Source organism: Portunus trituberculatus, chromosome 9 (assembly GCF_017591435.1).
Source record: "Portunus trituberculatus isolate SZX2019 chromosome 9, ASM1759143v1, whole genome shotgun sequence".
Taxonomy (NCBI): domain Eukaryota; kingdom Metazoa; phylum Arthropoda; class Malacostraca; order Decapoda; family Portunidae; genus Portunus; species Portunus trituberculatus.
The window spans coordinates 2900005-2924047 of record NC_059263.1 but is presented as its reverse complement, the minus strand read 5'-3'; the positions used below and the strand labels follow the sequence as shown (position 1 = coordinate 2924047).

The following is a 24043-nucleotide window of genomic DNA, read 5'->3' as shown; positions in this document are numbered from 1 at the left end:
TATTTGTTTCCTGTCTGTTTTCGTGATTGTGTTTATATGAATGTCTTGTATGGTTGTTTACAGGCTTCACTTGATATAGTTACCAAAACACTCATTTCTCCAGGCTTCAGTTTATGTATTGCACTTTAACATCACTGATACAAATATTAGACTATGCAGGGGACTAACTAAAGGCTGGTTCCACAGTCAGCCTCTTTTGTTTGCTGCTTTACAAATAAAACTACATAATATTGGTTCAGGCACTTGTAAACATGGGAGCATTCGAGTTAACCCCGTCAATACCAAGATGCATTTTTTACCTTGATTTTTGGGTATAAGACAATTTTGTTTGCATTAGGGAGGGTCTACAGAAGTCAAAAGATTAATGGCCTGAGTTTTCACTATTCTAATCCCAACATACGTCTCTGAAGCTGTATAAAATTGCCAGAAATAGTAACCAGAATGAATATGAAAATGTATTCTGGTACTGAAGAAATTGAGGAGCTTACTAGAAGATTGAAACTGGCTCTAACCATCACTGTTAGGAAGGTGTGCATAGAAAGTCAATCACAACTACAACACCTCACAACCACCACTTTTAAACCCTTTGACTGCAACTTGGTACATCTTCCCCTAATCACCAATTCCTCCAAGACACACTCACTTGTCCCGCAACATGTAATATCTGGATGAGCAAAAAATTAACAAACTTTCATGTAAATGGTTATGATGATTTTGTACATTGCTTCTGGTGTGCTAATTGTTTTGTGTTGTAGAGAAAGGATTTAGTACCTCACAGCCTTCACTTGGTACCTCAAAACCTTCCTCAGGATCACAACCTTTCTTCAGTAGCTCACAACCTTCCCTCAGTACCTAACAACCTTTTGTCAGTACCTCACAACCTTCCCTCAGTACTTCACAACCTTCCCTCAGTACCTCACAACCTTCACTCTACAAACAGTTCAAGGTTACATCAACATCACAGCACATCACACTAACTTCCTAATTTGTGCACATCTTTTAAATCTACCTTTAGGAGAGTCAGCAATATATTTTTTTTATTATCTAAAAGGGGAAACTGGCCAAGGGCATCAAAGAATATAAAAAAAAATATATAAAAAGGCCCATTTAATTGCCAGTCCCCTTGCAGGTCAAAGAGTCAGCCGAAAGAAAGGGACAAAGGTCTTGAAATATATAAGTAAGCTGTAATAAAATAGACCAATTTTCAAATGAACTGCATTAGCGTATAAAACCTTGCTTATTGGCAAGGGAGGAATATAAAGAAGCAGGGAATATTGCATTAAAATCACCTTTTGAAAGAACCTACTAATATGTGAGATGTCAGTGTGTGTGTGTGTGTGTGTGTGTGACAAGATCAGTGGGGTGTAAAAAACATTGCTTATTGGTAAGGGAAGAAATATAAAAAGTAGGGAATATTGCATTAAAATCACCCTTTGAAAGAACCTACTAATATGTGAGATGTCAGTGTGTATGCATGTGTGTGTGTGTGTATGTGTGTGTGAGAGAGAGAGAGTTCAGTGGGCCAGCAGCCAGGCCAGCACCACACACAGCATCGTATAGGTGGGGATAATGGAGAAAGTCGTGGCGCCATTGTCTCCACCAGTGAAGGGCAGTGGGGAGCTCTCTGTCTTGCAGTCGTCCATGGCCTTCAGTATCTTGTAGTAGGAGTCATTGAGAGACTTATGGAAGGAGTCCATGCGAACGTTGATCAGTGCTGTGGCCGAGTCCTGTGTGATAAATGGAACGGACTTAGTAATCATGTTAGTGCTGAATCAATAGGGAGCTTTAAAAGAAGATTAGATACATTTATGGATGGGGATGATGAAATTAAGTAGCTTTGCTCATACAGGGACAGCCACGTGTAGGCCTGACAGCCTCTTGCAGCTTCCCTCTTTCATGTTCTTATGAGGGAGAGTGATGGGGGAGATACTAATGTGAGAATGCCAACCTGATGTATAAATAAACAAATAGAACAGACTTTTCAGCAAACATCAACATAACTGACCTTAAAGATGAGGTCTTGCTTTCCTTAAAGGTCCCAAACATCTTGAACACGTCCTGTCCTGGCGGGAACATTTCAGATGCCCTCAGCAAAAGAATCCTCACCTCCTCCTTCATGACGGCACTCAGCTTGGGGTCAATGATAACCTGCGGAACATAACAAGGTGTGGCGTTATACAAAATGGCTTTCCTCCTACAAGTTTAATGGAGGGGAATAGAAGTGAGTGATTGGTGAGCAACAGAACAAGGGGTGAGAAAACATTGCATACCTTTCCTCCTGTAAATTTAGTGATAGAAGGAAGAGATTGGTTTAAGAGAACATAATATAATACGAAATGGCTTTCCTGCACGTTTAATGGAGGGGGAATAGAAGTGAGTGATTGGTGAGGAATAGAACAAGGGGTGAAGAAACATCGCTTATCCTCCTGTAAGATTAGTAGTGAAAGAAGGGAGAGACTAGTTTAAGAACATAATATAATACAAAATAGCTTTCCTGCAAGTTTAATGGAGGGGGAATAGAAGTGGGTGATTGGTGAGGAATAGAACAAGGAGTGAGGAAACATTGCCAACCTTTCCTCCAGTAAATTTAGTAATGATAGAAGGGAGAGATTGGCTTGAAAGCATAATGGAAGACAAAACAGACTCCTGAATGAATGAAAGAGAAGGTAAAAGTGGAACAGAGAAATGACATAAAGCTGAACACTTAACCTAAGTGTATACCTTATGTGCGGGAACTCTGGCCAGGTTACAGGTGTTATAATCAATGACATCAACAGCCCCTGAGTTGCGGCAGAGAAGCTTAAAGTCTGTGGAGCGGAGGTTGGCAGCCCAGGACATGTTGTTGTTGCCGTCTGAGTGAAGGACAGAGAAACAAAGTGACACCACAGACAAAGCACAAATTTTGAATCTTTCTCTGACTAAACAAATTTTTCAAGGACTGGCAACTCAAATGGACTTTTTTTTATTATTTCTTATTTTGATTAGCTAACATTTCTACCTTCCTAAAGTCCACTTAAGTCTTGGTCTTGGCTTGATATTACCTTGACTAACCTAACCCAACTTTGCCTAATTTGACTTAACACACTCCAACACCACACGGCACACCACACTGCTGTACTCACTGGTGTTCTCTCCGACGGTGGTGTGCTTGACGAAGGCCACGTCACCCCCACCCTGTACCAGACACCTGAAGGCACCAGTGTAGCCAGAGAATGCCTCAATGGGTCGCCGGTCACACTTTCCCTGTACCGGCCCTTGCCCCCCATTCACTGCAGGGGAGAAAACACACTGACTCACACACACACAGAGAGACCCTTGCTTGCCTGAGACATACAAACACACAGACACAGACCCTTGTTATTGCAGGAGACACAAAGACACACAGACACAGACCCTTGCCACTGCCTGAGACACACACACACAGAGACACACAGACACAGATACTTGTTACTGCCTGAAACACAGACAGACAGACACATACCCTTGCTACTACCTGAGACACACAGACACAGACCCTTACTACTGTCTGTGTATCTTGTATATTTACTATAGATACACAACATCTATCATATACAATACATCAGTGTCCTGGAAAGAGAGATTTATAATGCAAAGAGCTGTCGTTGAGATATAGAAGCAATATGTGTGATAAATAACACGTGTGAAGAAAGGAAAAATAGATTCTTCTTCCCATATATTTTGAAAAATTAGCCAAAGCTTTTATAATGCCTAGAAGAAAAATATATGAGCATAGAATTGTTCAGTATATCTCAGAGAATCAAATGTCAAAAGGAAAAAAGATCTGTATTGAAAAAAACATGAAAAACTTATTACAGTATTTCTTTTAAACTGTCACTACTTCCTTCCTTGCTCCTTCCTACCCACTTCTCCTAATCTCCGCTCCTTTCTTTCTCGCTCCTTCCTACCCACTTCTCCTAACCTCCATTCCTTCCTTCCTTGCTCCCATCTCTCTTAACACCCACTCCTTCTCTGCCTTGGCCTACACTCCATCACCTTCAGGAGTGCACAGGCAAGCACTCACCGTTATTGCCAATACACAGTTCACACAGGGACTTGGGGTTGGTGCCTTTGGGATCATACTTGGGTTCCTTGGCTCCCGGCACACATGAGCTGCTGAAGAAGTTACCGATCTGCATTGGGAAGTCACAGTCGCCTTTGCTGAACAGTCCAGCGTTCATCAGAGTCACCACAGGGATCTTCCAGCCTGGCAGTGTGATTAAGACAATGGAACACCTCGAGCTATACCAGGCCAGCAATCCCACACAGACTGGCACAAATACACACACACACACACTTAGTCCCATTAGTCATTAGTGGAAAGACAGTTTGATGGACCACCCTACAACACCACAGCTGACCACACATCCATCAAAGAGGGGCAGGAATAAGGCTGTTTGCTACAAGGCCTTACTATAAATGTAAAAGAATATAGAGGCTGTAAAATGCCACCTGATCTACACAGGACTAATAAAGCTAAGAATGTGTGTGTGTGTGTGTGTGTGTGTGTGTGCAGCCCTGGTACAGATACACAGACTGGAGACAAACACATACCTGCTGTCCTGCCAATCCCAGTGTGGCATGACTTCTTTCCTCGCAAGTCACTGAGGGAGTTGATGTTGGAGTTGGCACGCACCACAGCCACAGCAAAGTAGGAAGCGTCCAGCGAGCCATAGCGCTCAGACACAATGGGCACGAGCTGATGGTCCCTGCAACACAAACACACACATAGATGAAGACTTTGCCACCTAAGACATCAGCATGAGGACACAACAAAGAGACGAGGAGAAATGCAGTCTTTTTCTTATTATTTCTTCCCATTGTCTTCTTTTGTATTTGTCCCTGCAACACACACAGGTGGAGAAGAGTTTGCCAGCCAGGATAGCAACATGAAAAGGAGATACCAAGGAAACACAAATGCACAGAAATACAGTCTCTCTCTCTCTCTCCCCACACACCTGAAAGCATGGTAAACATCACCACCGTCAGCAGTAGTGATGTGGGCGTTGCTGCGGGCCACCACACTGAGGCAGTTGCCGCCGTTATTACCGATGCACTCCAGGCTGGGTCGGATCCTGCGTGACTTGAACACCTTAGCCAGCGCCAGACACTTCTGCATTGAGAACGTGGAGTCCACACACAGCTTGACAGGAGCCTCGGTGCAGCCCAGGCGGTCAATGGTGGTGTCGTATTTGTCTACGGAAGACACAGGCATGCAAGGAAGGATTTCTTTTATTTATTATTTCTTTATGTGGGAGAGAAGCCAGCAAAGGCAACAGAATATTAAAAAAAGGCCCACTTGAGTGCTGGTTCCTTAAAAGAAAAGTAAAGAGTTAACCAAAATTAAGGAACAAATGTTTTGATACCTCCCTTGTAAAAGGATGCAAAGGTAAGCTGTTAGACAATTGCTATTTTCAACCTGCATGACCTGAAGATGACAAAGCCTCCATGAATGGGTGGAGAAGCTGCATCTCAGGCTGTCAATGGAGGTGGTGTCACAAGGGATGATATAGCTAGCCACCCATCGCTCTATGGATATTTACCAACCTACACCTCTTCAATAGCTGATGAAGCCTCTGTGAGTAGCCAAAGGAGGTTAAGTGGAGCCTCATTCATCCTGACACTATCTTGCCAATGTAAAGAAAACTACAACATGAAGACAAAGTAACAATGTACAAGAGAATAGTCAATCACATTCCACTAACAGAGAACACTTCCCCACCCTCCACTTACAAAGAACACTTCATCACCCTCCACTTATAGACAACACCCTCTCTTTCTCAACTTACAAAACGCACTCCTTCAGCCTCCACTTACAAAGAACACTCCCTCTCCCTTCACTTACAGAGAAAACTCCCTCCCTCCACTTACAGAGAACACCCTGTCACTCTCCACTTACAAAGAACACTCCTTCAGCCTCCACTTACAGAGAACACCCCCATCAGCCTCCACTAATAGATAACACCTCCACTAAGAGAGAACACCTCCTAGCTATCCTTCCACTTAAAAAGAACACTCCCTGATCAGCCTCTACTTACGTTCCTTGAGGTAGTCACCAGGGGAGACTGGCTGCTGCCTTACATGGAGAGTAGAGGGCTCCGACACCCCCAGCACAGCAGAGCCCCAGGGACGCGGGTTCACCTCCTGCGGGGATGGGGCGGCGTTGACCATTGTGGTGATGGCTGTGATGATGGCCTTGTTGTTCCTGCAGCACAGACACCACCATGTCACTATACAACATCAGTACATCCTCACCAACACCACCATGTCACTGTACAACATCAGTACAACCTCACAAACACCATCATCACAAGCTAAAGTAGTGAAGTGGTGAGGACATAGTAAAGGTGACATGAGTAAAGTTCTTGGGGATAGCAATGACAGCAGCGGGCACCATTTCCTCACCATACACCATGCCGTATAGTGATTAGCTGAAATGTTAAGTATTCTGGGTTTTGACTGAAGAAACATGAATGATTTGCACAATATGAAGAGGACACCAATGCACCATTCAACAAAGAAACAATGAAATCACCGCAGAATTCAATATAATAAATCGAAAAACAAATGGACTGAAAAAAATACAAAAATAAAACAAGGAAAACCAAAGCAACATTAAAAAAAAACTACACAAAAATGCAAAATGAAAAAAAAAGATAAAAATCAATAAAAATAAAACAAAAATCAAATAAGAACATAAAAAGGCCAAAAATTAGACAGGAACACACTAAAAACTCACTTATTAGCTGTGCGGACAAGCCAGCCATTCCAGGGTCGAGAAGCCCAGCGGCACTGCTTGACGGAGGCACTGCTCAGATCCAGCACTCGATCATCAGGACACAGCAAGCCATACTCTGATGCCACCTGCAGGAGACACCAGGGAAGTCATCATTTTCTCTACTATTCTGTATCATAATGTACGTGCTTGCTGATCTGTACCTATCTCAATACACAGACATACAGACACACTCACATATTCTGAAACGCTTTACTCTCACAACAACTAGGCCACAGAAATGACAAGCCGAGTTTTTAAGAGCGTTTATCCAGTTAATAATGTAGAAATCTTATCAATCTGCCACTAAAACCATAAATACACCCTTAAAAAACTTGTGTACATTTAAATAACGTCTTCTGAAATAGTGGAGGTGAAGCGCAGAAATGTTTGAGAATATGAGCCTGTGACAGCCAAGCACCTGCAGGAAATGCCACGAAGTCATAATTTTTCATAACTATTATCTATTATATTGCATCAAATCTTATCCAGAGAGAGAGAGAGAGAGAGAGAGAGAGAGAGAGAGAGAGAGAGAGAGAGAGAGAGAACACAGACACACCTCACTCCTGTCTTTGAAGAACTCCTCCACCGCTGACATCTTGCTCCAGGCGACGTCAGCACCGCCATCCACGAGGCAGGTGAGGGCGCCAGCGTACCCGGCATGGGGGTCGTCTCTGCCGCACACTCCGGGCTGGCCACACAGGGCACACATGCTACTGTACTTACTCTCTGTAAGATAATGGAAGGAAGGGGAATGTAGTGGTATATGGAGGAGAGATGGGGAGAGAGGGAGGGAAAGAGGAAGTGTGTGTGTGTGTGTTATGAATTTGCTGTTTAATTCTTTGCTTTTTCTTTTTTTGTTTCTATGTTTTCTTTGTGTGTGCGTTTTTTTGTTGGTTATGGTGTGTACTCTCTCTCTCTCTCTCTCTCTCATACGTTCTCCTCACCACCACTCCACCTCCTCCTCCATCTCCCACACCCTTCCTTCACCAAGCAGAGACTTACTGAGGAGGGTATCTGTGTCATTGTCAGGTACCCAGGGCCCGGGGATGCAGGCTTGACCGAAGTAGCGACTCACTGCCAATATATCATGCTCCACCACTGTCGCTGAGGTATCACACTGCATCTTAACCTGCCCCATTTCCAGCAGCTGTGGGAGGGGTGAGGAACGGTGGACTGTAACACTAGGGCCATTAACTTCAGAGGAATTATGAGGAGTAAAACGGGTGAGGGAGGAAGACAGTGGAGTTGAGGGAAGGGAAGATAGGATTAGGAAGGGAAAGACAACGAAGGTAAATAAAATGATAAAAAAGAAAGAATTAATAAAGAACCAATGAAAATCGGTAGAGGGAGGAAGACTGAGAGTGAAAAAGTGAAATTGAGAGAAGAGAAAGTAGGACTAGGAAGAAAAAGACAACGAATAATAAAAATATAAAAAGAAATTGATAAAAAAGAAATCAATAACAAAAGAATAAGAACACTATACTCACGTGGGAGAAGGGAATGTTCCAGCCAGCATTCCTAGCGTAGCCTGTGTGGCATGACTTGGCGCCCTTCAGATCTGCCACGCTTCGAACTGTGCTGCGCCTCACCACCGCCACGCCTTGGTACCGCCACGCATCTGACACCACACACGCCAGGATATTATGATTTTATTTCTGTGGTTGTAATTAGATGCATGAGACTGGTTCGTATTTAGAAACGCTTTGCTCCCTCACCACGACTATTTTCCAAGGCCACAGAGGTGATTAGCGTAGTTTTCAATAATGTTTCTCCGTTTAATAATGTAGAAATCACGTCACTCTGCCTCTAGAATCGTATAAAACACCTTAAAAAATCGTGTCAAATTAAATAAAGCCTTTTGAAATAGTGGAGGTGAAGCAGAAGTGTTTGAGAATACGAGCCTTTGTGATCTGAGTGGAATGTGGAAGGGTGGAGTGGGTTAGTGTATCTGTATTTGCCTTGGGCGTTGTATTCTTGTGTGGAGTGCTAAAGGTAGAAGAGGAATTAGATGGATAAATAAAGAGATGGATAGTGTAATAGATATGTTGATGAATAGATGCATAGTTTGGCCACACACTGATAGATAGACTGATAGGTAGATATTTTGTCTAATGGCTGTACAGACACAGAAACGGACAGACAGACAGATAAATATATACAGATAGATAATTTTTTTACCACACAATACCTGCAAAACACTAATTTCAGCAACACAAGTATTTATAGGTGCTTCTATCTTCCCTTTGACAGATAACAAGATATCTACATTACTAACGGGAGAAACACCCTTGAGAATCCCAGCTGGTCATCTCTGTGGCCTTTGAAAACAGTCGTGGTGAGGGAGAGAGGTATTCCAGATAACAGGCCTGATTGCCACTTTAACCCTTTCAGTACCAAGCCACGTTTTTATATTTATTCTGGTTACTATTTGGTTATATAGCTTCAGAAACTCAAGTGGGCGATTAAAATAGAGAAGACTGTTGCCATTAATCTTCTGACCCTCGTTGACCGTTCCTAATGTAAATAAAATTGTCGAATCACACCAATAATTCATGATACAATGCGTTCCACTGTTGAATCACTCCCACTCACCATTCGCTCTGTCCACAATACGCATCTCGGCCACCAGTTGCAGATCCAGGTTGTACATTTCACGAGCCAAGTACACGTCTTCCCCAGTCACCGTCATTGTGTCAGCCTCCTTCGCCACCAGCTTCTCCATACACCCATACCTACAGGGAGAGAGGGAGAGAGAGAGGTCATCAAGCACACACACACACACACGCACACTGTTTCTCTTTGTTCCCTCTCACACAACAATGTCATTAATTACCCCGTGTGAATACTAATAACCGTGGTATCCTATTCTCCTTTTCGTTTGTCTATTTATTGCCTCATCTATTTATCTCGATGTATTTTGCATGCAGTGTCCTTCTCTCATTTATTTGTTTTTTCTATCTATCTATCTATCACACACACACACACACACACACACACGTACATTCATACATATACAAAAGACCGATGAAAATATGTCGCAGGAGGAGGAGGAGGAGGAGGAGGAGGAGAGAAAGGGACATCAAGAGAGAGAGAGAGAGAGAGAGAGAGAGAGAGAGAGAGAGAGAGAGAGAATGACTGATGAACAAAGGAAGTTGGAAGAGGAAGAGGAACGGAAAGGAAGCAATGATACGTGTTACTGAGGAGAGAGAGAGAGAAAAAAAATAAAAGAAGAAATAATAGTTAACAATGGACTTTAAGAATGGAAATGGTGAAGAAATTTATTTATTTATTTTTTTCTTGTTCATTTTAAGGATCTCCTAAACCTCAAATCCAGAAAAACATTAAGACTTCATTTCCAGATGTTTAGTTGAAAGAGGATTGTTTCCAGTTCAGATTCTTACCAGTTCAAAGAGGATTGTCCCTGAATTTTGACTAATTCTTTTGAATCTTTAATGGAGACTACAATTCCAGCGGGCTTTCTTTTATATTCATTTTATTTTGCCCCTGGTAGTTCTCCTTCTCACAAAAAAAAAAGAAGAAGTTGAAATACACAACAGCCTCACTCACTTGTCGGGGCCCAAAACACACTGGAGCGTCAAGGAAGAGAAGGCCGGCTCTCGAATCATATCCTCGCATGGTCCAAACGCCTGCTCAGGCACACACACCCGCACCAACTCTGAGGAACAAAGAAACACGTAAGCATTTGATTAACTTCACTCTATCAACACAGGAAACACACCCATACCTTACTATTACTACTCTTCTCTTCTGCTGCCAGGTAACACGATACGATCCAGCAGTGAAGTTTGCGTTCATAAAGCTTTTTCACTGCAACGTGCATGTGCAGAGTGTGGGTCCGTGTTCAGAAACGCTTTGCTCTCTCGCCGTGACTGTTTTCTATGGCCACAGATGATTAGCGGAGTTTTCAAGAGTGTTTTCCATTTAGTAATGTAGAAATTGTGTCACTCTGCCCCTAGAACCGTAAAAACACCTTAAAAAATCGTGCAAATTAAAATAAAAGACTTTTGAAATAAAGGAGGTGAAGCGTAGAAGTGTTTGAGAATATGAGCCCGGTTCTGTAGGCTCTTGATGGGTGTAATGTTGTTAATGTTAGGTTGTCATTTGTTGAGGTAAAGATGTTTCAGATTGGATCATTGAAGGCGTGTTGGATTACTTGAAGAGCCAAAACACACTTAAAAACTTGACTCAACTAAAAATACTCAAGCAAACCTAACCAAAGCTCACTACATTGATTCATAATAAAAAAAAAAAAAAAACACTCAAAAGGTCTCACACACACACACACACACACACACACACACACACACACACACACACACACACACACACTTACTAAAAAAGACTGTGTGTGTGTGTGTGTGTGTGTGTGTGTGTGTAAGAAAGCTTGCATGGTCGTCATTTGATACCACACACACACTTACTAAAAGAAACTGTGTGTGTGTGTGTGTGTGTGTGTGTGTGTGTGTGTGTGTGTGTGTGTGTGTGTGTGTGTGTGTGTGTGTGTGTGTGTGTGTTCTCAGAATTCAGCAGAGTTGATTGGTCAGATACTCAGGCTTGTTTTTCCCCACCGATGAAGCAGAAAGCATAAACTATCATTAGTCATGAAAATATCCTTGAAAACCGCTAATCTCCACCAGAACCTCTTCAAAGAAAATTAATCCCTTCAGTATCATAATGTGTTTTCAATATTCACTCAAAGCTAGTAGTGTTCTTTATCTCTTCAGTAGCATGACGTGTTTTCTGTATTCCTTCTGCTTACTATTTGGTGATTTTATACAGCTTCAGAAACTTATGTGGGGGATTAAAATATTGAAGACTCTTGCCATTAATCTTCTGACCTCCATAGACCCTTCCTAATATACGTAAAATGGTCTAATCGTACACAAACCAAGGTAAAATTGTGTCCCAGTACTGAAGGGGTTAGTCAACTCTCTACTCTCTAATACTATATAGTTTAAGCACTGAAATAAAACATAGCAACGAAATCGAGTCTTTTAAGAGATGCAAGTGGTGGAAATCCCTTTGGTAACAACATCCAACTCTCCCAATCCCTTGTCAGCACCACTGGATCCTCTGTGTGTGTGTTTGTGGGATCAGATGCTGAGTGACGCCACCAGGCATTCCAATAACAATAATGATAATAACAACCTTCACCTCCTCTTCCTGTCCATTATCAGCAACCTTCCCCTCTCTCTCCCTCCCATCCCGAGAGAGAGAGAGAGAGAGAGAGAGAGAGAGAGAGAGAGAATATCCCATACCCTACTACAGATAAAATTTTCCTCAGAGAGAGAGAGAGAGAGAGAGAGAGAGAGAGAGAGAGAGAGAGAGAGAGTTAAGGGAGATCCCATGTCCCACTACTGATAAAATTTTCCTGGTTCTAATCATGAAGTGAAGCAACGTAAGCTCTACCAAGAAAAAGGAGGAGGAGGAGGAGGAGGAGGAGGAGGAGGAGGAGGAGGAGGAGGAGGAGGAGGAGAAGGAGAAGGAGGAGGAGGAGGAGGAGGAGCTAGGAGGAGGAGGACGACGACTACGCAACAGAAATAAACGTGCATGCCCTCACAAGAAAGAGAAGGAGAAAGAAGAAAAATATAAGAAGAACAGAAGGAAGACAGAAAGAATTACCAATACGAATGAGAAAGACGTGGCCAAGCATGTCTATCAACACACACACACACACACACACACACACACACACACACACACACAGAATATAGAAAAGACAATAAGAGTGAAGAAAGAATGTTAAGAGAAATGGAGGAACAGGAGGAGGATGAAAGAAATGGGGAAGAGGAGGATGATATGCAAGAAATGGAAGGAAGGGGAAAGAAAGAGGAGGAGGGCCAGAGGGGACGGCAAGGAAGAGGATATGCAGAGAGGAAGAAATAAATAAAGCAGAAAATGGAGCTTTACACAAGGTCGAGGAGGAGGAGGAGGAGGAGGAGGAGGAGGAGAATTAGAACATTTTTCTTAAACAGGACATGATTTTTTTGTCTCTAAGATTTTCCTTCGACGCAGAAACCTCTTCACCTCTCTCTCTCTCTCTCTCTCTCTCTCTCTCTCTAAGGGCGGAGGGTCCAGACAAGGTTTTCATATAAGGCATGTACACGTGAAACCTGTTGTGTATGTTTGAGAGAGAGAGAGAGAGAGAGAGAGAGAGAGAGAGACAAATAATAAAAGTGGTTTCCTTGCGGATGTAAGAATACAATCTCTCTCTCTCTCTCTCTCTCTCTCTCTCTCTCTCTCTCACTAACCTGTTTCCCCACTCCCAACACTCAGCACACATTTATATCCCAACGGTACCAAATCTTAATTACCTATTGTCATCACTTTCCTCCTCCTTCACACAACTCACAACTGTACTTAACTCTTTCGCTATTTCTCTTTCTTTATTGTCTGTCTGTCTGAGTGTTAGCAATTCTGTAGTCACCGTATCAACTGCCTCTCTAGACATCTCCATTACATATACAACCATCGCCTTATTTATCTTACTGTGTGCTCCGGAGTTGTATACAGGAGAGGCTAAGATATCAGTATTCTAACGATCATTCTACTGTAATTTTCTATCGTGTTTGATTCCGTTTAGTTGGATCGCCACTCGCCAGTTGGTATGTTTCAGGTGACAAGGGAAGACAACAGCTCGTCAGGAAATCACACGGTACAGCAGAAGATAGACTGAAGGTAAGAGGAACAGAGGAAAGGACAAGAAGGAAGGCAGAAGATAGAAAGTAAGAGTAGAAGATAGATGGAATGTTGGACGGTAAGAAAGAAAGGAATAGTAGAACAGAGCAGCAAGGAAGGTAGTATTAAGGATAGGAAAATTGCCGGAGAGGTCAGAGAAACAGGAAGAAAAGGATAAAAAGAAAGAAGAGGAGGAAAAATCTAGTCATCATGCTAGAATCAACAACAGCGGCCGGGCGGCACTTGATGGAGGGACAAGCGTCAATGTTTCTCTTGATATGACTCTTGTATTTACGTCACCGTCACTCTAGGCTTCCGTTCACGTGTACTACCTCTGATATCCTCGCCCTAGCCATGCCCCAGCCCTCAGCACTATCCCCAGCACCACCACTAGCACCAGCACCAACCCTTACCCCAACCCCCAGCCACTACCCCAGCACCTAGCCACAGCCCTTAGCACCAGCACCGGCACTAGCATCTCGCCCAGCCTCACCACCTCCAGCCGAGTCACTCCTTCACGTTTGTATGCTACCTAACCATTACGTCTTCTGTTTAACCCCTTCAGTCACATGACGCGTTTTCATGTTCGTTCTGCTGACTATTTGGTGATTCTATACAGCTTCAGAAACTCATGTGGGAGATTAAAATAGTGAAGACTCTGGCCATTAATCTTCTGACCTCCATAGACCCTTCCTAATGTCAATAAAATCGTCTAATCATACTCAAAATTCAAAGTAAAAATGCGTCCCAGTACTGAAGAGAATGAGTTATAATTTTCACATAGTTAGTCTTTTATAAGATTATTTGTTAACTTTTTAGAAGCGTATAACATCCTAACTTGGTAATGAGGTTTAGATGTTTTGAAATCCCTACATCAATGAAAAAGTAGTGTTACTGTACGCAGGATTTACATGTATTCTGCCCTAATGAGATAAATGTTTAAGATTTTTCTATGTGCACGAAAAACATATGTAAATCAATTAAACATGAAATACTAATGCTTTCCATGTGTTTTCGTGCACATAAGAAAATATTAAACATTCGAGAACTTGCGTGGGGCTACAAGTACAGAGAAAGAAGTGAACTAAAGGAAATCCCCATCCTCTCTCTCTCTCTCTCTCTCTCTCTCTCTCTCTCTCTCTCTCTCTCTCTCATTTTTTTTTCCAGCTTCACGTTAATATGATACCACACCTCACCGGCCTTCGCTTTATATATATATATATGGCTTGTCTGTGCGTCTGTATGTCTATCTGTCCTTCCTCCTTACCACCACCACCACCACCACCGCATTACCTTATCAAAACAGGCGAGAGAAAAGGAGAAAAAAAATCATGCTTCTTCGACTCACCATGATAAAAAGAACTATTTCCATTTGTTATTCTAATTTTTATAGACTATTGTATTTCCTTTCATGAACTGACTAGCCTATATATGTCATGCGTTTACTTTCTTTATTCTGTCCACGTGTGTGCATGTGTGTGTGAAAGGGACCTCTCTCTCTCTCTCTCTCTCTCTCTCTCTCTGCATCCATGTTTTTCAGTCTATCTCTTCATCTGCCCGTCTATCTCTGTCTATTGTTCTGTCTGTCTGTACGTGTGTCTGCCTGTCATGCAGTAAGGATCACCGGCAGCCAAGCCAGGCACCAGCGGGCTTGGGTTGGACTGGCCATGCAGGTAAGGAGGGAACAGGTGGGGTGAACAGGTACAACTTCCTATCAAAGGTGGTGAAGGAGAGAGAGAGAGAGCGAGAGAGAGAGAGAGAGAGAGAGAGAGAGAGAGAGAGACGCTGACAGTTTAATTTTTCAATGCCAAGGCTCTCTCTCTCTCTCTCTCTCTCTCTCTCTCTCTCTCTCCCGAGCATGATACAGCACAAATAACTTTTTTTTTTCCTCCCTCTTCGCCCTCTCCCCTTCACTTCTCTCCGCTTCCTTCCCTTCCTCTGATACCCGTCATCGTTTTCTTCTTTTTATGTCTCTTCTTCCTTTTCCTTCATCACTTGCCACCCCATAATTGTCTCCCTTCCTCTACTTCTTTTTTTTTTTTTGCCCTGCTTGCACTTTTCCTCTCTCCCTCCCCTTCATCTCACATACCTGGTTCAACATTGACAACCGTATAATACTAGCTGTGACAATTCTATCACCACCATACCAAGCCTGCATCTCACCCTAACACGCCTGTAGTCATCCTAAAAAGCCTATGATCACCCTAACAAGCCATTATTTCACTTTTACTTGCATACCCACTCTAACAAGCCTGTGTCTAAACTACCAAACCACCCGACAACTTTTAACTGGTCTGTGGAAGTCATTGCACACCATTATACTCACCAGCATGAGCCAGGCCCAGGGTGAAGGCCACCGCCAAACAAAGGGACGTGATCTGCATTCTCACGCCGAGAAGCGCAGGAAGGCAGGTGGGGTAGCAACTCCGAGCAGCGAGTGAGTGCGGCAGTGAGCGGAAGGCCGTGAGTGGACGTCTCTTCCCTACAAGCAGTGATGCGCGACTGCCTGGCAGTGTTGCCCTTCCTGCTGTGGCTGCTCCCTGACTGGCTCTGTGAAACTGCGAGGGACTGCCGCTGTGTGGGTGACACTGGCGCCTGTCAGGCTGATTGTTCAGCAGGCCGCCTGAAGAGAGAGCGTGCAAAAGTGAAGAGGAGAAAGGAAGGGAGAAGCACAGGTGGACATCGTACGGTGGGCTAAGAATTTCGCACATTGACGTAAACTATTCATTATATATGTATATTAATCCTCTTTTATTCATTTATGTATTTGTTTTGACAGAGAAAGGAAGAAGAAATTTATTGGTGACACCTCTTCGCTGTTAATTACTGGTTTCTTCTTCATATGATTTTTATTCTTACTTTTTTTTTCTTATTCTTGGTAAGATGAAGTATGTACGTATTTTATATACAAATTTATGTATGTATGTAATAACACACTCAGAAGACCCACACACACACACACACACACACACACACACACACACACACACACACACACACACACACACACACACACACACACACACACACACACACCCACACCGACACACACACACACACACACACAACACCAGTCCCATGCACACATTCAAGACACGCCCCACTTAAAACACTCAAAGCTAACCCAAACCACACTCAAAACACCACCCAACACCTCAAAATGTCAACAAACACACCTAACACTCATTAGAAACACTACAGTATACACCAAACCCCCCTCAACACTACAAAACGCATCCAAAAGACACTCCACACACCCTAAAACCACTTAAGATACTCGAAGTTATCCCAGAACACACTCAAAATGTCATAGAAACACCACAGATCTCTCAAAACACGCCCAAATAGTCAAACACACCATCAAAGCACACTCAAAATACGTAAATTACAGTTAAAACACCCCAAATGCACCCAAATACACCCAAACACATTCAAAATACCTTGCAACACTATCAAGCATACTTCAAACACCTCAAATATACCCCCATAAAACATAATGTACTATAAAGGACGGCAAGAATACAAGGGAGACTTACTTAAATATTGTGGCTTGGTTTCTCCTCTTTTTCGTCTTTCTTCTTTCTTCTCATCATTTGATTTTCCTTTTGTCTTCCTTCTACTACTTCCATCTACACACCAGACCCTAGAAAAACACGATAACACGTAGAAATAAGCAAATATTAGGCAAAATATTGACGAACTGGATGGCTAGGGGAGAGAGACGCTAGCCCAGGGCTATGAGTTACCACCTAGATTGTGACGTCATCAAATGCGCGGGAACAGCGGTGACTACGCTATTACGTAAATAATTTTAAAAATGACTTATAGAAAAAACAAAGCCATGGCCGAATGTTTGCTATTTTATAACTTGATAAATACTTTAACTAATATTCACAATATGAAAATATTTCTAGCCTCACTAGTTTTTAAATAAATGTTATAAATTAAGTATGGTAAATATAAAAACATTTTCGCTTTAAAAACTCTTATAGAGTCCAGCTATTTTCACTTCATGAGTATTTTAACACACTTTACAAAGTTTGAGCTTTCTTTTAAAACATTCTAGAACGAGTTAGAGTGTGAACCAAAAGACCTAAACAAATAAAGTAAGCTATATAAAATGTACATTCAACAGGACCAAACACTATTTCAATGTCCAAATATTTGACTCAATAACTTTAATTCACACTTAAAAGAGCATAGACGATTCTTTAATACCATAAAGGTCCAGTTATGCCTTGAAATAAAAAATCACTAAATGGGAAATCGTAAATTTTGGCCGTTTTAAAGACTCAAACTTGCTTCATAAAACACCACTAAACGCCACATATTTACCGAACGGAGGCACGGAACACTCTTCAAACTCAACAAAATATTTATAGAAACCATAAAAACATAACATGGAAGCGTAATATTACAGTTAGGAAATATATGAGAAAAGTATTGGAAGCAGCTGGCGGGAGCCGGCTGCCGGGGGGCCGGGGGGACCGCGGGGCGGCAACATCAGTGGAACAGACGGGCGCCATGTTGCCTCTATCCTTTTGCCACCTACCCCGTTAAACCTATCGCCTTTTCAATATGTGAGTATAATTCGAGTTGTTTTCACTCTCATATGTGAAAGAAACCTAGCAATAAGCGAATGGCCTTAAGAATACCTTTGATAAATGAAGGTGGGCACTGTGGAGGGCTGTGGCAGTGTTGACTGGCTTGCACTGCTGGTTCACCACTTCACCTTGTCAATTAGGGCTTGATGCTGCTGATAATCCGGAAACACTCCTCACCTGTGTGTATGTGTGTGTGTGTGTGTTTGCCTGTTTGGGTGTGTATAGGCATGTTCTGGATGTGTTGGTGTGTGTTTACGAATGTTTTGGGGTGTTTGTGAGTGTGTTTACGAGTGTTTTGGATATCTTATGTGAGTGCGTTTTTTAGTTTGCATGTTGGTGTGTGGTTGTGTCAGGGTGTGTAGCAAGACTGACTAGTAATACCAAACACTCCACCACCACCACCAACGACACTAACGCCAACACTGTATAGGATAGGTATGTTTGTGATGGGCCTGGTGGCAGTACGTGTCTCGTATGAATGTCTATGAAAACTATCTATTATTAGATTTATTATTGAAATACTATAGTTATATCAATAACATATATAAATTAATTGGTTATTTTGACATCTCTCTTTTTGTTATCGTGTCCAGCTATAGTTATTTAGTGAAGCAGTAAATGTCAAATTATATCTAGTAATACAGAGAATGCTTGCATCTCCCGCGAGAAAAGAAGGAAAACAAGGTACCTCTACCTCTCTGAAAGGCAAACTATGATATTTCTTTCATTCTCTATTTCCATCGCCTCTATTCATGATATATGTATATTTTCAACTATGTACCAGGATAAATTAACAGTAGGTAGAAAAATATATACATTTTCTCATGTATATGTATCTTTTTATCTATCAAATGATATCTACGAATCTTTTTAGTTAATCTGAGAGCGACTGGAGATGCATTATTTTCACCTAAACTATTGAGTCACCAAAACACCTCGTAACACTTCAAATAAAAAATAATAAATAAATAAATGAAAAATAATATGCATAATAAATAACATAAATTAAGAGAAAACAAATGAAAAATACTAGACAAATTATTTTCACCAACCAGCAAGAGGGCGCCTTGCCACAACACGGCGGCAGCAAGATGAGTGTCTACACATTTTTAGAGATTGACGTGAATGCCCAGGTAAGTTTGAGGTGAGCGTGTGCCGAGGGTGTATATGGCCAGGGTGAGGGTGTGTGGCAGGGCAGGGAGCGGCACAGGAGGCAGGGGGAGGTAAATTAGGGTGTGGTGTGTCAGGGTGAAGGGAGCGCTCGTGGTTAGGTTAGGGTGAATGGGGATGTGTATTAGGGTGTTTCTGTGTGTATTAGGGTGTTTCTGAGTATATTAGGATGTTTTTTCGTATATTAGGGTGTTTTTGTTTATGTTGGGGTGTTTCCGGGATGTGTTACGGTATTTCTGGTTGCGTTAGTGTGTTTTTGGGTGTTTCTGGTTGCGTTAGTGTGTTTTTGGGTGTATTAGGATGTTTTATTGTGTTTCTGGGTGTATTGGGGTGTGTTAGGTTGTTTTGGAGTGTATTAGGGTGTTTCTAGGTGTGTTAGGGTGTCATATATTGAAATAACTTTTTTTTCATTCGATGGTTTGGTTAGGTTAGGTAAGATTGACTTAACATTACCGCAGTTCATTAATTTTGCAAGTCACTCCCGGCAGGTGGAGGAGCTGCGTGCCTACCTGAAGGAGGTGGGTGCGGAGATCTCCATGGAGCGGAGTCCCAAGGGGCTGGAAGATGACCTACACAAGATCATTGGAGTTTGTGACACAGCGTTCTCCTCGGAGGCGACCGAGGCAGAGGTGGAGGCGCTGCTTAACTCGATCGTGTCTGTGTTGATTGTGGTGAGTGGCTGTGCTGTGGCTGTGGCCGAGAGATAGAGAGTGAGTGAGTTAGCCAAAAACAGTGGAATAAATGTCTTGAAACTCCTCTCAGTCTGTCCTTCACTATGATCTCTAAGGCCACAGTGATGGTCTAGTTGGTGATGTGTGTGGTGTCTGTTGTATTTTGTCCTTCTTTACTACTTCTTTCCTTAATTTTCTTCCTTTGTTCCTTTCTTTCTTCTCTGTTTCCTTCCATCTTTTCTTCTTTCTCTTCTTCCTTCCTTCCTATTATATTTTCTTGTTCCCTTCCTTCCATACCTCCTATTTTCCATTATATTACCTCCTTCCTTTGTTCTATCATTCTTCCTTACCTTTCTACTTGCTATCATGTTACCTTCCTTTGTTCCTTTATTCCCTCTCTCCATTAATTTTTCTTATTCTCTTTTTTTCATATTTCCTTCTACTTTCTTAAATTTCTGTTTTATGTTCTTAGTTTTCTAGAATTTCCACATATTTCTTCTCATGAATTGTCTCCTCACAAATTAGACTCTTCTGACACTTGGTAAACTTAATTAAGCCAAGCAAACTTAATCTTTCTGTGTCTTCTTCAGGTTCCAGTTGGAGAGAAGACAGAGAGCTTGATCTTGGCGTTTTGTGAAAAGCTGGCCAAGGCTCCTTCTAACAGACTGGGCCATGTTTGTCTCAGAGTGTAAGCAACTCTCTCCTCTGTTTGTCCTTGCTTTAGTCTGTCTATTTTATCCCATTCAGTAGCATGATGCATTTTCATATTCATTTTGGTTACTATTTGGTGATTTTATACAGCTTCAGAAACTTATGTGGGGATTGAAGTAGTGAAGACTCTAGCCATTAACCTTCTGATCTCCATAGACTCTTGCTAATGTCAATAAGATAATTTAATCACACCCAAACTTCATTGTAAAAATGCATCTCAGTACTGAAGAGGTTAAATGAATTCAGGTCACATGAAGTTGGAAGTACAGAAATGGTTTAACCCCTTCAATACTGAGACACATTTTTACCTTGATTTTTGGTGCAATTAGGTAATTTTATTTGCATTAGGAAGGGTCTATTGAGGTCAGAAGATTAATGGCTACAGTCTTCACTATTCTAATCCCAACAAATGTTTCTGAATCTGTATAAAATCGCCAAATTGTAACAAAATTGATATGAAAACATGTCATGGTACAGAAATGGTTTAAAAGTGTAACATACTTCACTCCACGCCTTCCTACAGCCTCAACCTGCTGTTCCACGCTCTGCCGGAAAACCTTGGGGTGCGGTACCATGTCTACTACACTATGGTACAGGTGTCAGGGCAGATCGGGCAGGTGCAGGCCGTGTACCAGTCTGTGGAGAAGATGCGCTCCACCCTCAACACCGCCCAGCCTCCGCCCTCCACCGAACAGCTCCAGCAGCTCCTCCGCCTCCTCCATCAGACACTTCTTGCTAACAAACTGAGGTGTGTGTGTGTGTGTGAGCTGTTTTCATGTTATTTATTTATTTTTTTTTATTTTGTGGGTGTGTGTGGTCTCTCTCTTTCCTTTCCTTCCCTTCCTTCCCTCCGTCCCCTCCCTCCCTTCCTTCCCTCCGTTCCGTCCCTCCCTCCTTCCATCTACCACACCACACCACACAGTCCTTCCTTTTTTAATTGCGCCACCTCTCATCTTGACCCAGCGAGGAGGCCAGCAAGGTGATGATAGAGCTCCTGGGAACCTACACCACTGAGAACGCATCCCAGGCTCGCGAGGATGCCCATCGCTGCATCATCGCCTCCCTGGCCGACCCCACCACCTACATCATGGACCACCTGCTCACTCTTAAGGTATTGGTGAGGTGGGGGGAGGTAATGTTTGTGTGGTGCAGGTGGTGCTCTTGTGAAGGTTTTCGTGATGTTGTGAAGGTAATTGTGATGTGGGAAAGGTAATGGTGATGTTGTGGAGGTAATGGTGATGTGGGAAAGATAATGGTGATGTTGTGAAGGTAATGGTGATGTGGGAAAGATAATGGTGATGTTGTGAAAGTAATGGTGATGTGGGAATGGTAATAGTGATGTTGTGAAGGTAATACTTATGTCATTAACTGATGTTTTGCTTGGGATTGGTGTATGAAGGCTTTGCTAACTCTCAGTAAACTGCTATATACATATTTGATTTGTGTGTTTGTTTATTCATCCTTCTGTATTCTTCCTTTTCTACTACCTTTTTTTTTCTTCCTTTCTCCTTCCTCCTCCCTCCTTCCTCTCTTTCTTTCTTTCTTTCGTTCTTCCTTCCTGCATAGATTAATAGATGGATTGTTCTTCTTCTCCACAGCCCGTCAAATTCCTGGAGGGTGAGCTGATCCACGACCTGCTGACCATCTTTGTGTCGGAGAAGCTGCCGGGCTACATCCACTTCTATAACAACCACAAGGAGTTCATCTCATCCATAGGTGTGTTCTAGCTTGCCTCTTCTCTCTCCTCTCTCTCTTATTTCCTTCCAGGCTTCCAGTGAGAAAAACGAGTGTCTAGCTTTTGAAACCTTACCATCTCTGACTCTTGAAAGTAGTCTAGAAATGAGAATGTAGTGTTTTATTGCCTTTATTTGTCCCTTTGAGAGGTATTGGCCCTCCTTCAGTACTGGGACACATTTTTACCTTGAGATTCGTGTACGCTTAAACTATTTTATTGACAGTAGGAAGGGTCTTTGGAGGGCAGAAGATTAATAGCCACAGTTTTCACTACTTTAATCCCCCACACATAGTTTCTGAAGCTGTTAAGATCACTAAATAGTAAGCAAAGTCAATATGGAAAGACATGGTACTGAAAGGGTTAAAGATAGGGTGATGCTTGGTTGCTAATACAGTATTCTGATCTTCCCTTCAGGCCTGGACCACGAGGCAAACGTGAGGAAAATGCGCCTGCTGACCTTCATACAGATGGCCGAGAGTCAGTCCGAGATGTCCTTTGATCTGCTGATGCAAGAACTCCAGCTTGGTGCTGAGCAGGTGGAGGGATTCATCATTGAGGGTAAGGGTCTGTGTGTGTGTGTGTGTGTGTGTGTGTCTCATTTCTTTCTTTTTGTGGAGCTTTTCTTTAACTTCATTGTCTTTGCTTTATCTTTCTTATATCTTGATTTTACTATTCTGATCATTCTTTATCTGCTGTTTTTTTTCTTTTCTCAAGTGTTTGTATTTATATTTTATCATTGCCTTTTTTGCCTTTGCTTCTCTTGTTAGCTATCTCTTATCACCTTCGCTTTTGCATCTATTATCAAAGCATACAAGGAACCTCTCTCTCACTCATCCATCTTTCTCCTCCCTGGCAGCGCTCAAGACCAAGCTGGTGAGTGCACGCATGGACCAGAACTTGAGGAAAGTGTTCGTGACCTCAAGAGTGCACCGAACATTTGGCAGGAGTCAGTGGCAGGCACTTCATGACACACTCACTGGCTGGAAGACGAACCTGGCGCTGGTGAAGGAGTCCATGCAGGCAATTGTCACTGCTCCCATTGTCCCTGCGAAGTAAATAGTGAATAGAACATCGCCATCGCCAGTTTTTGTACCATTATCTCACGGATTCTGCGTCTTGGTCAGCTGAATAAAGAGCAGAGGGTACCAAGTGTGTATGAATGACAAGGCTTAGTGGTTCCTGGTTCCCCCTCCTCTGCTTCTCTTCAGTGAGTGGTTTGTTTGTTTGTAGGTAGAGTGGTGGTGTGGTGGGGTAAGTAATGGTAGTGGTGTTGGTGGTGGTTGGGGTGTAGCATTGAAGGGGTGAGTATGATGACTGTGTGGTGTTGAGGTGATGAGTAATGAAGGTGTGTTGGTGTATTGATGAGGTATTTGTGGTGTTGAAAAGGGAAATAAGTGTTTTCTCCTTTAATCCCTTCTGTACCAGGACATGTTTTTATATTCATTCTGGTTACTATTTTGTGGCTTCAGAAACTCATGTGGGGATTAGAATAGTGAAGACTCTAACCATTAATCTTGTGATCTCCATAGACCCTTGCTAATGTCAATAAAATTGTCTAATCGCATACAAATCTCAAGGTAAATATGTGTCCCAGTATTGAAGGGGTTAATATTATGTCTTGTTGTATTAGGGTCTTATTATTTATTAGGAGAGAGGA

The 24043-nt window shown here is 42.4% G+C and overlaps 2 protein-coding genes across 3 annotated transcripts; one reads left to right on the top strand and one right to left on the bottom strand.

The window, feature by feature from the left end:
• Positions 1–94: 94 nt before the first annotated feature.
• On the bottom strand, positions 95–18156 carry LOC123501243 (transferrin-like). Its single transcript, XM_045249966.1, is given in 18 exon segments — positions 95–1727; positions 2006–2031; positions 2034–2148; positions 2722–2852; positions 3123–3269; positions 4043–4225; positions 4573–4727; positions 4977–5214; positions 6057–6223; positions 6758–6882; positions 7353–7522; positions 7799–7943; positions 8284–8414; positions 9389–9528; positions 10364–10472; positions 15822–16118; positions 17032–17138; positions 18151–18156. Coding segments are annotated over 16 exon segments (2253 nt in total). The 5' UTR covers positions 15880–16118; positions 17032–17138; positions 18151–18156; the 3' UTR covers positions 95–1514.
• LOC123501244 (eukaryotic translation initiation factor 3 subunit M-like) lies at positions 15990–23532 on the top strand. Of its 2 annotated transcripts, none has more exons than XM_045249968.1 (9): positions 15990–16184; positions 19158–19232; positions 19758–19940; positions 20531–20628; positions 21175–21399; positions 21615–21762; positions 22250–22367; positions 22801–22944; positions 23243–23532. In XM_045249968.1, exons 1-9 carry the CDS (start codon positions 15990–15992, stop codon positions 23440–23442), a joined length of 1386 nt encoding a protein of 461 aa, XP_045105903.1. In that variant the 3' UTR covers positions 23443–23532. The 2 variants fall into 2 exon arrangements, with proteins under 2 accessions (XP_045105903.1, XP_045105902.1); XM_045249967.1 differs by having other exon boundaries at positions 19155–19232.
• The last annotated feature ends 511 nt before the right edge of the window (positions 23533–24043 follow it).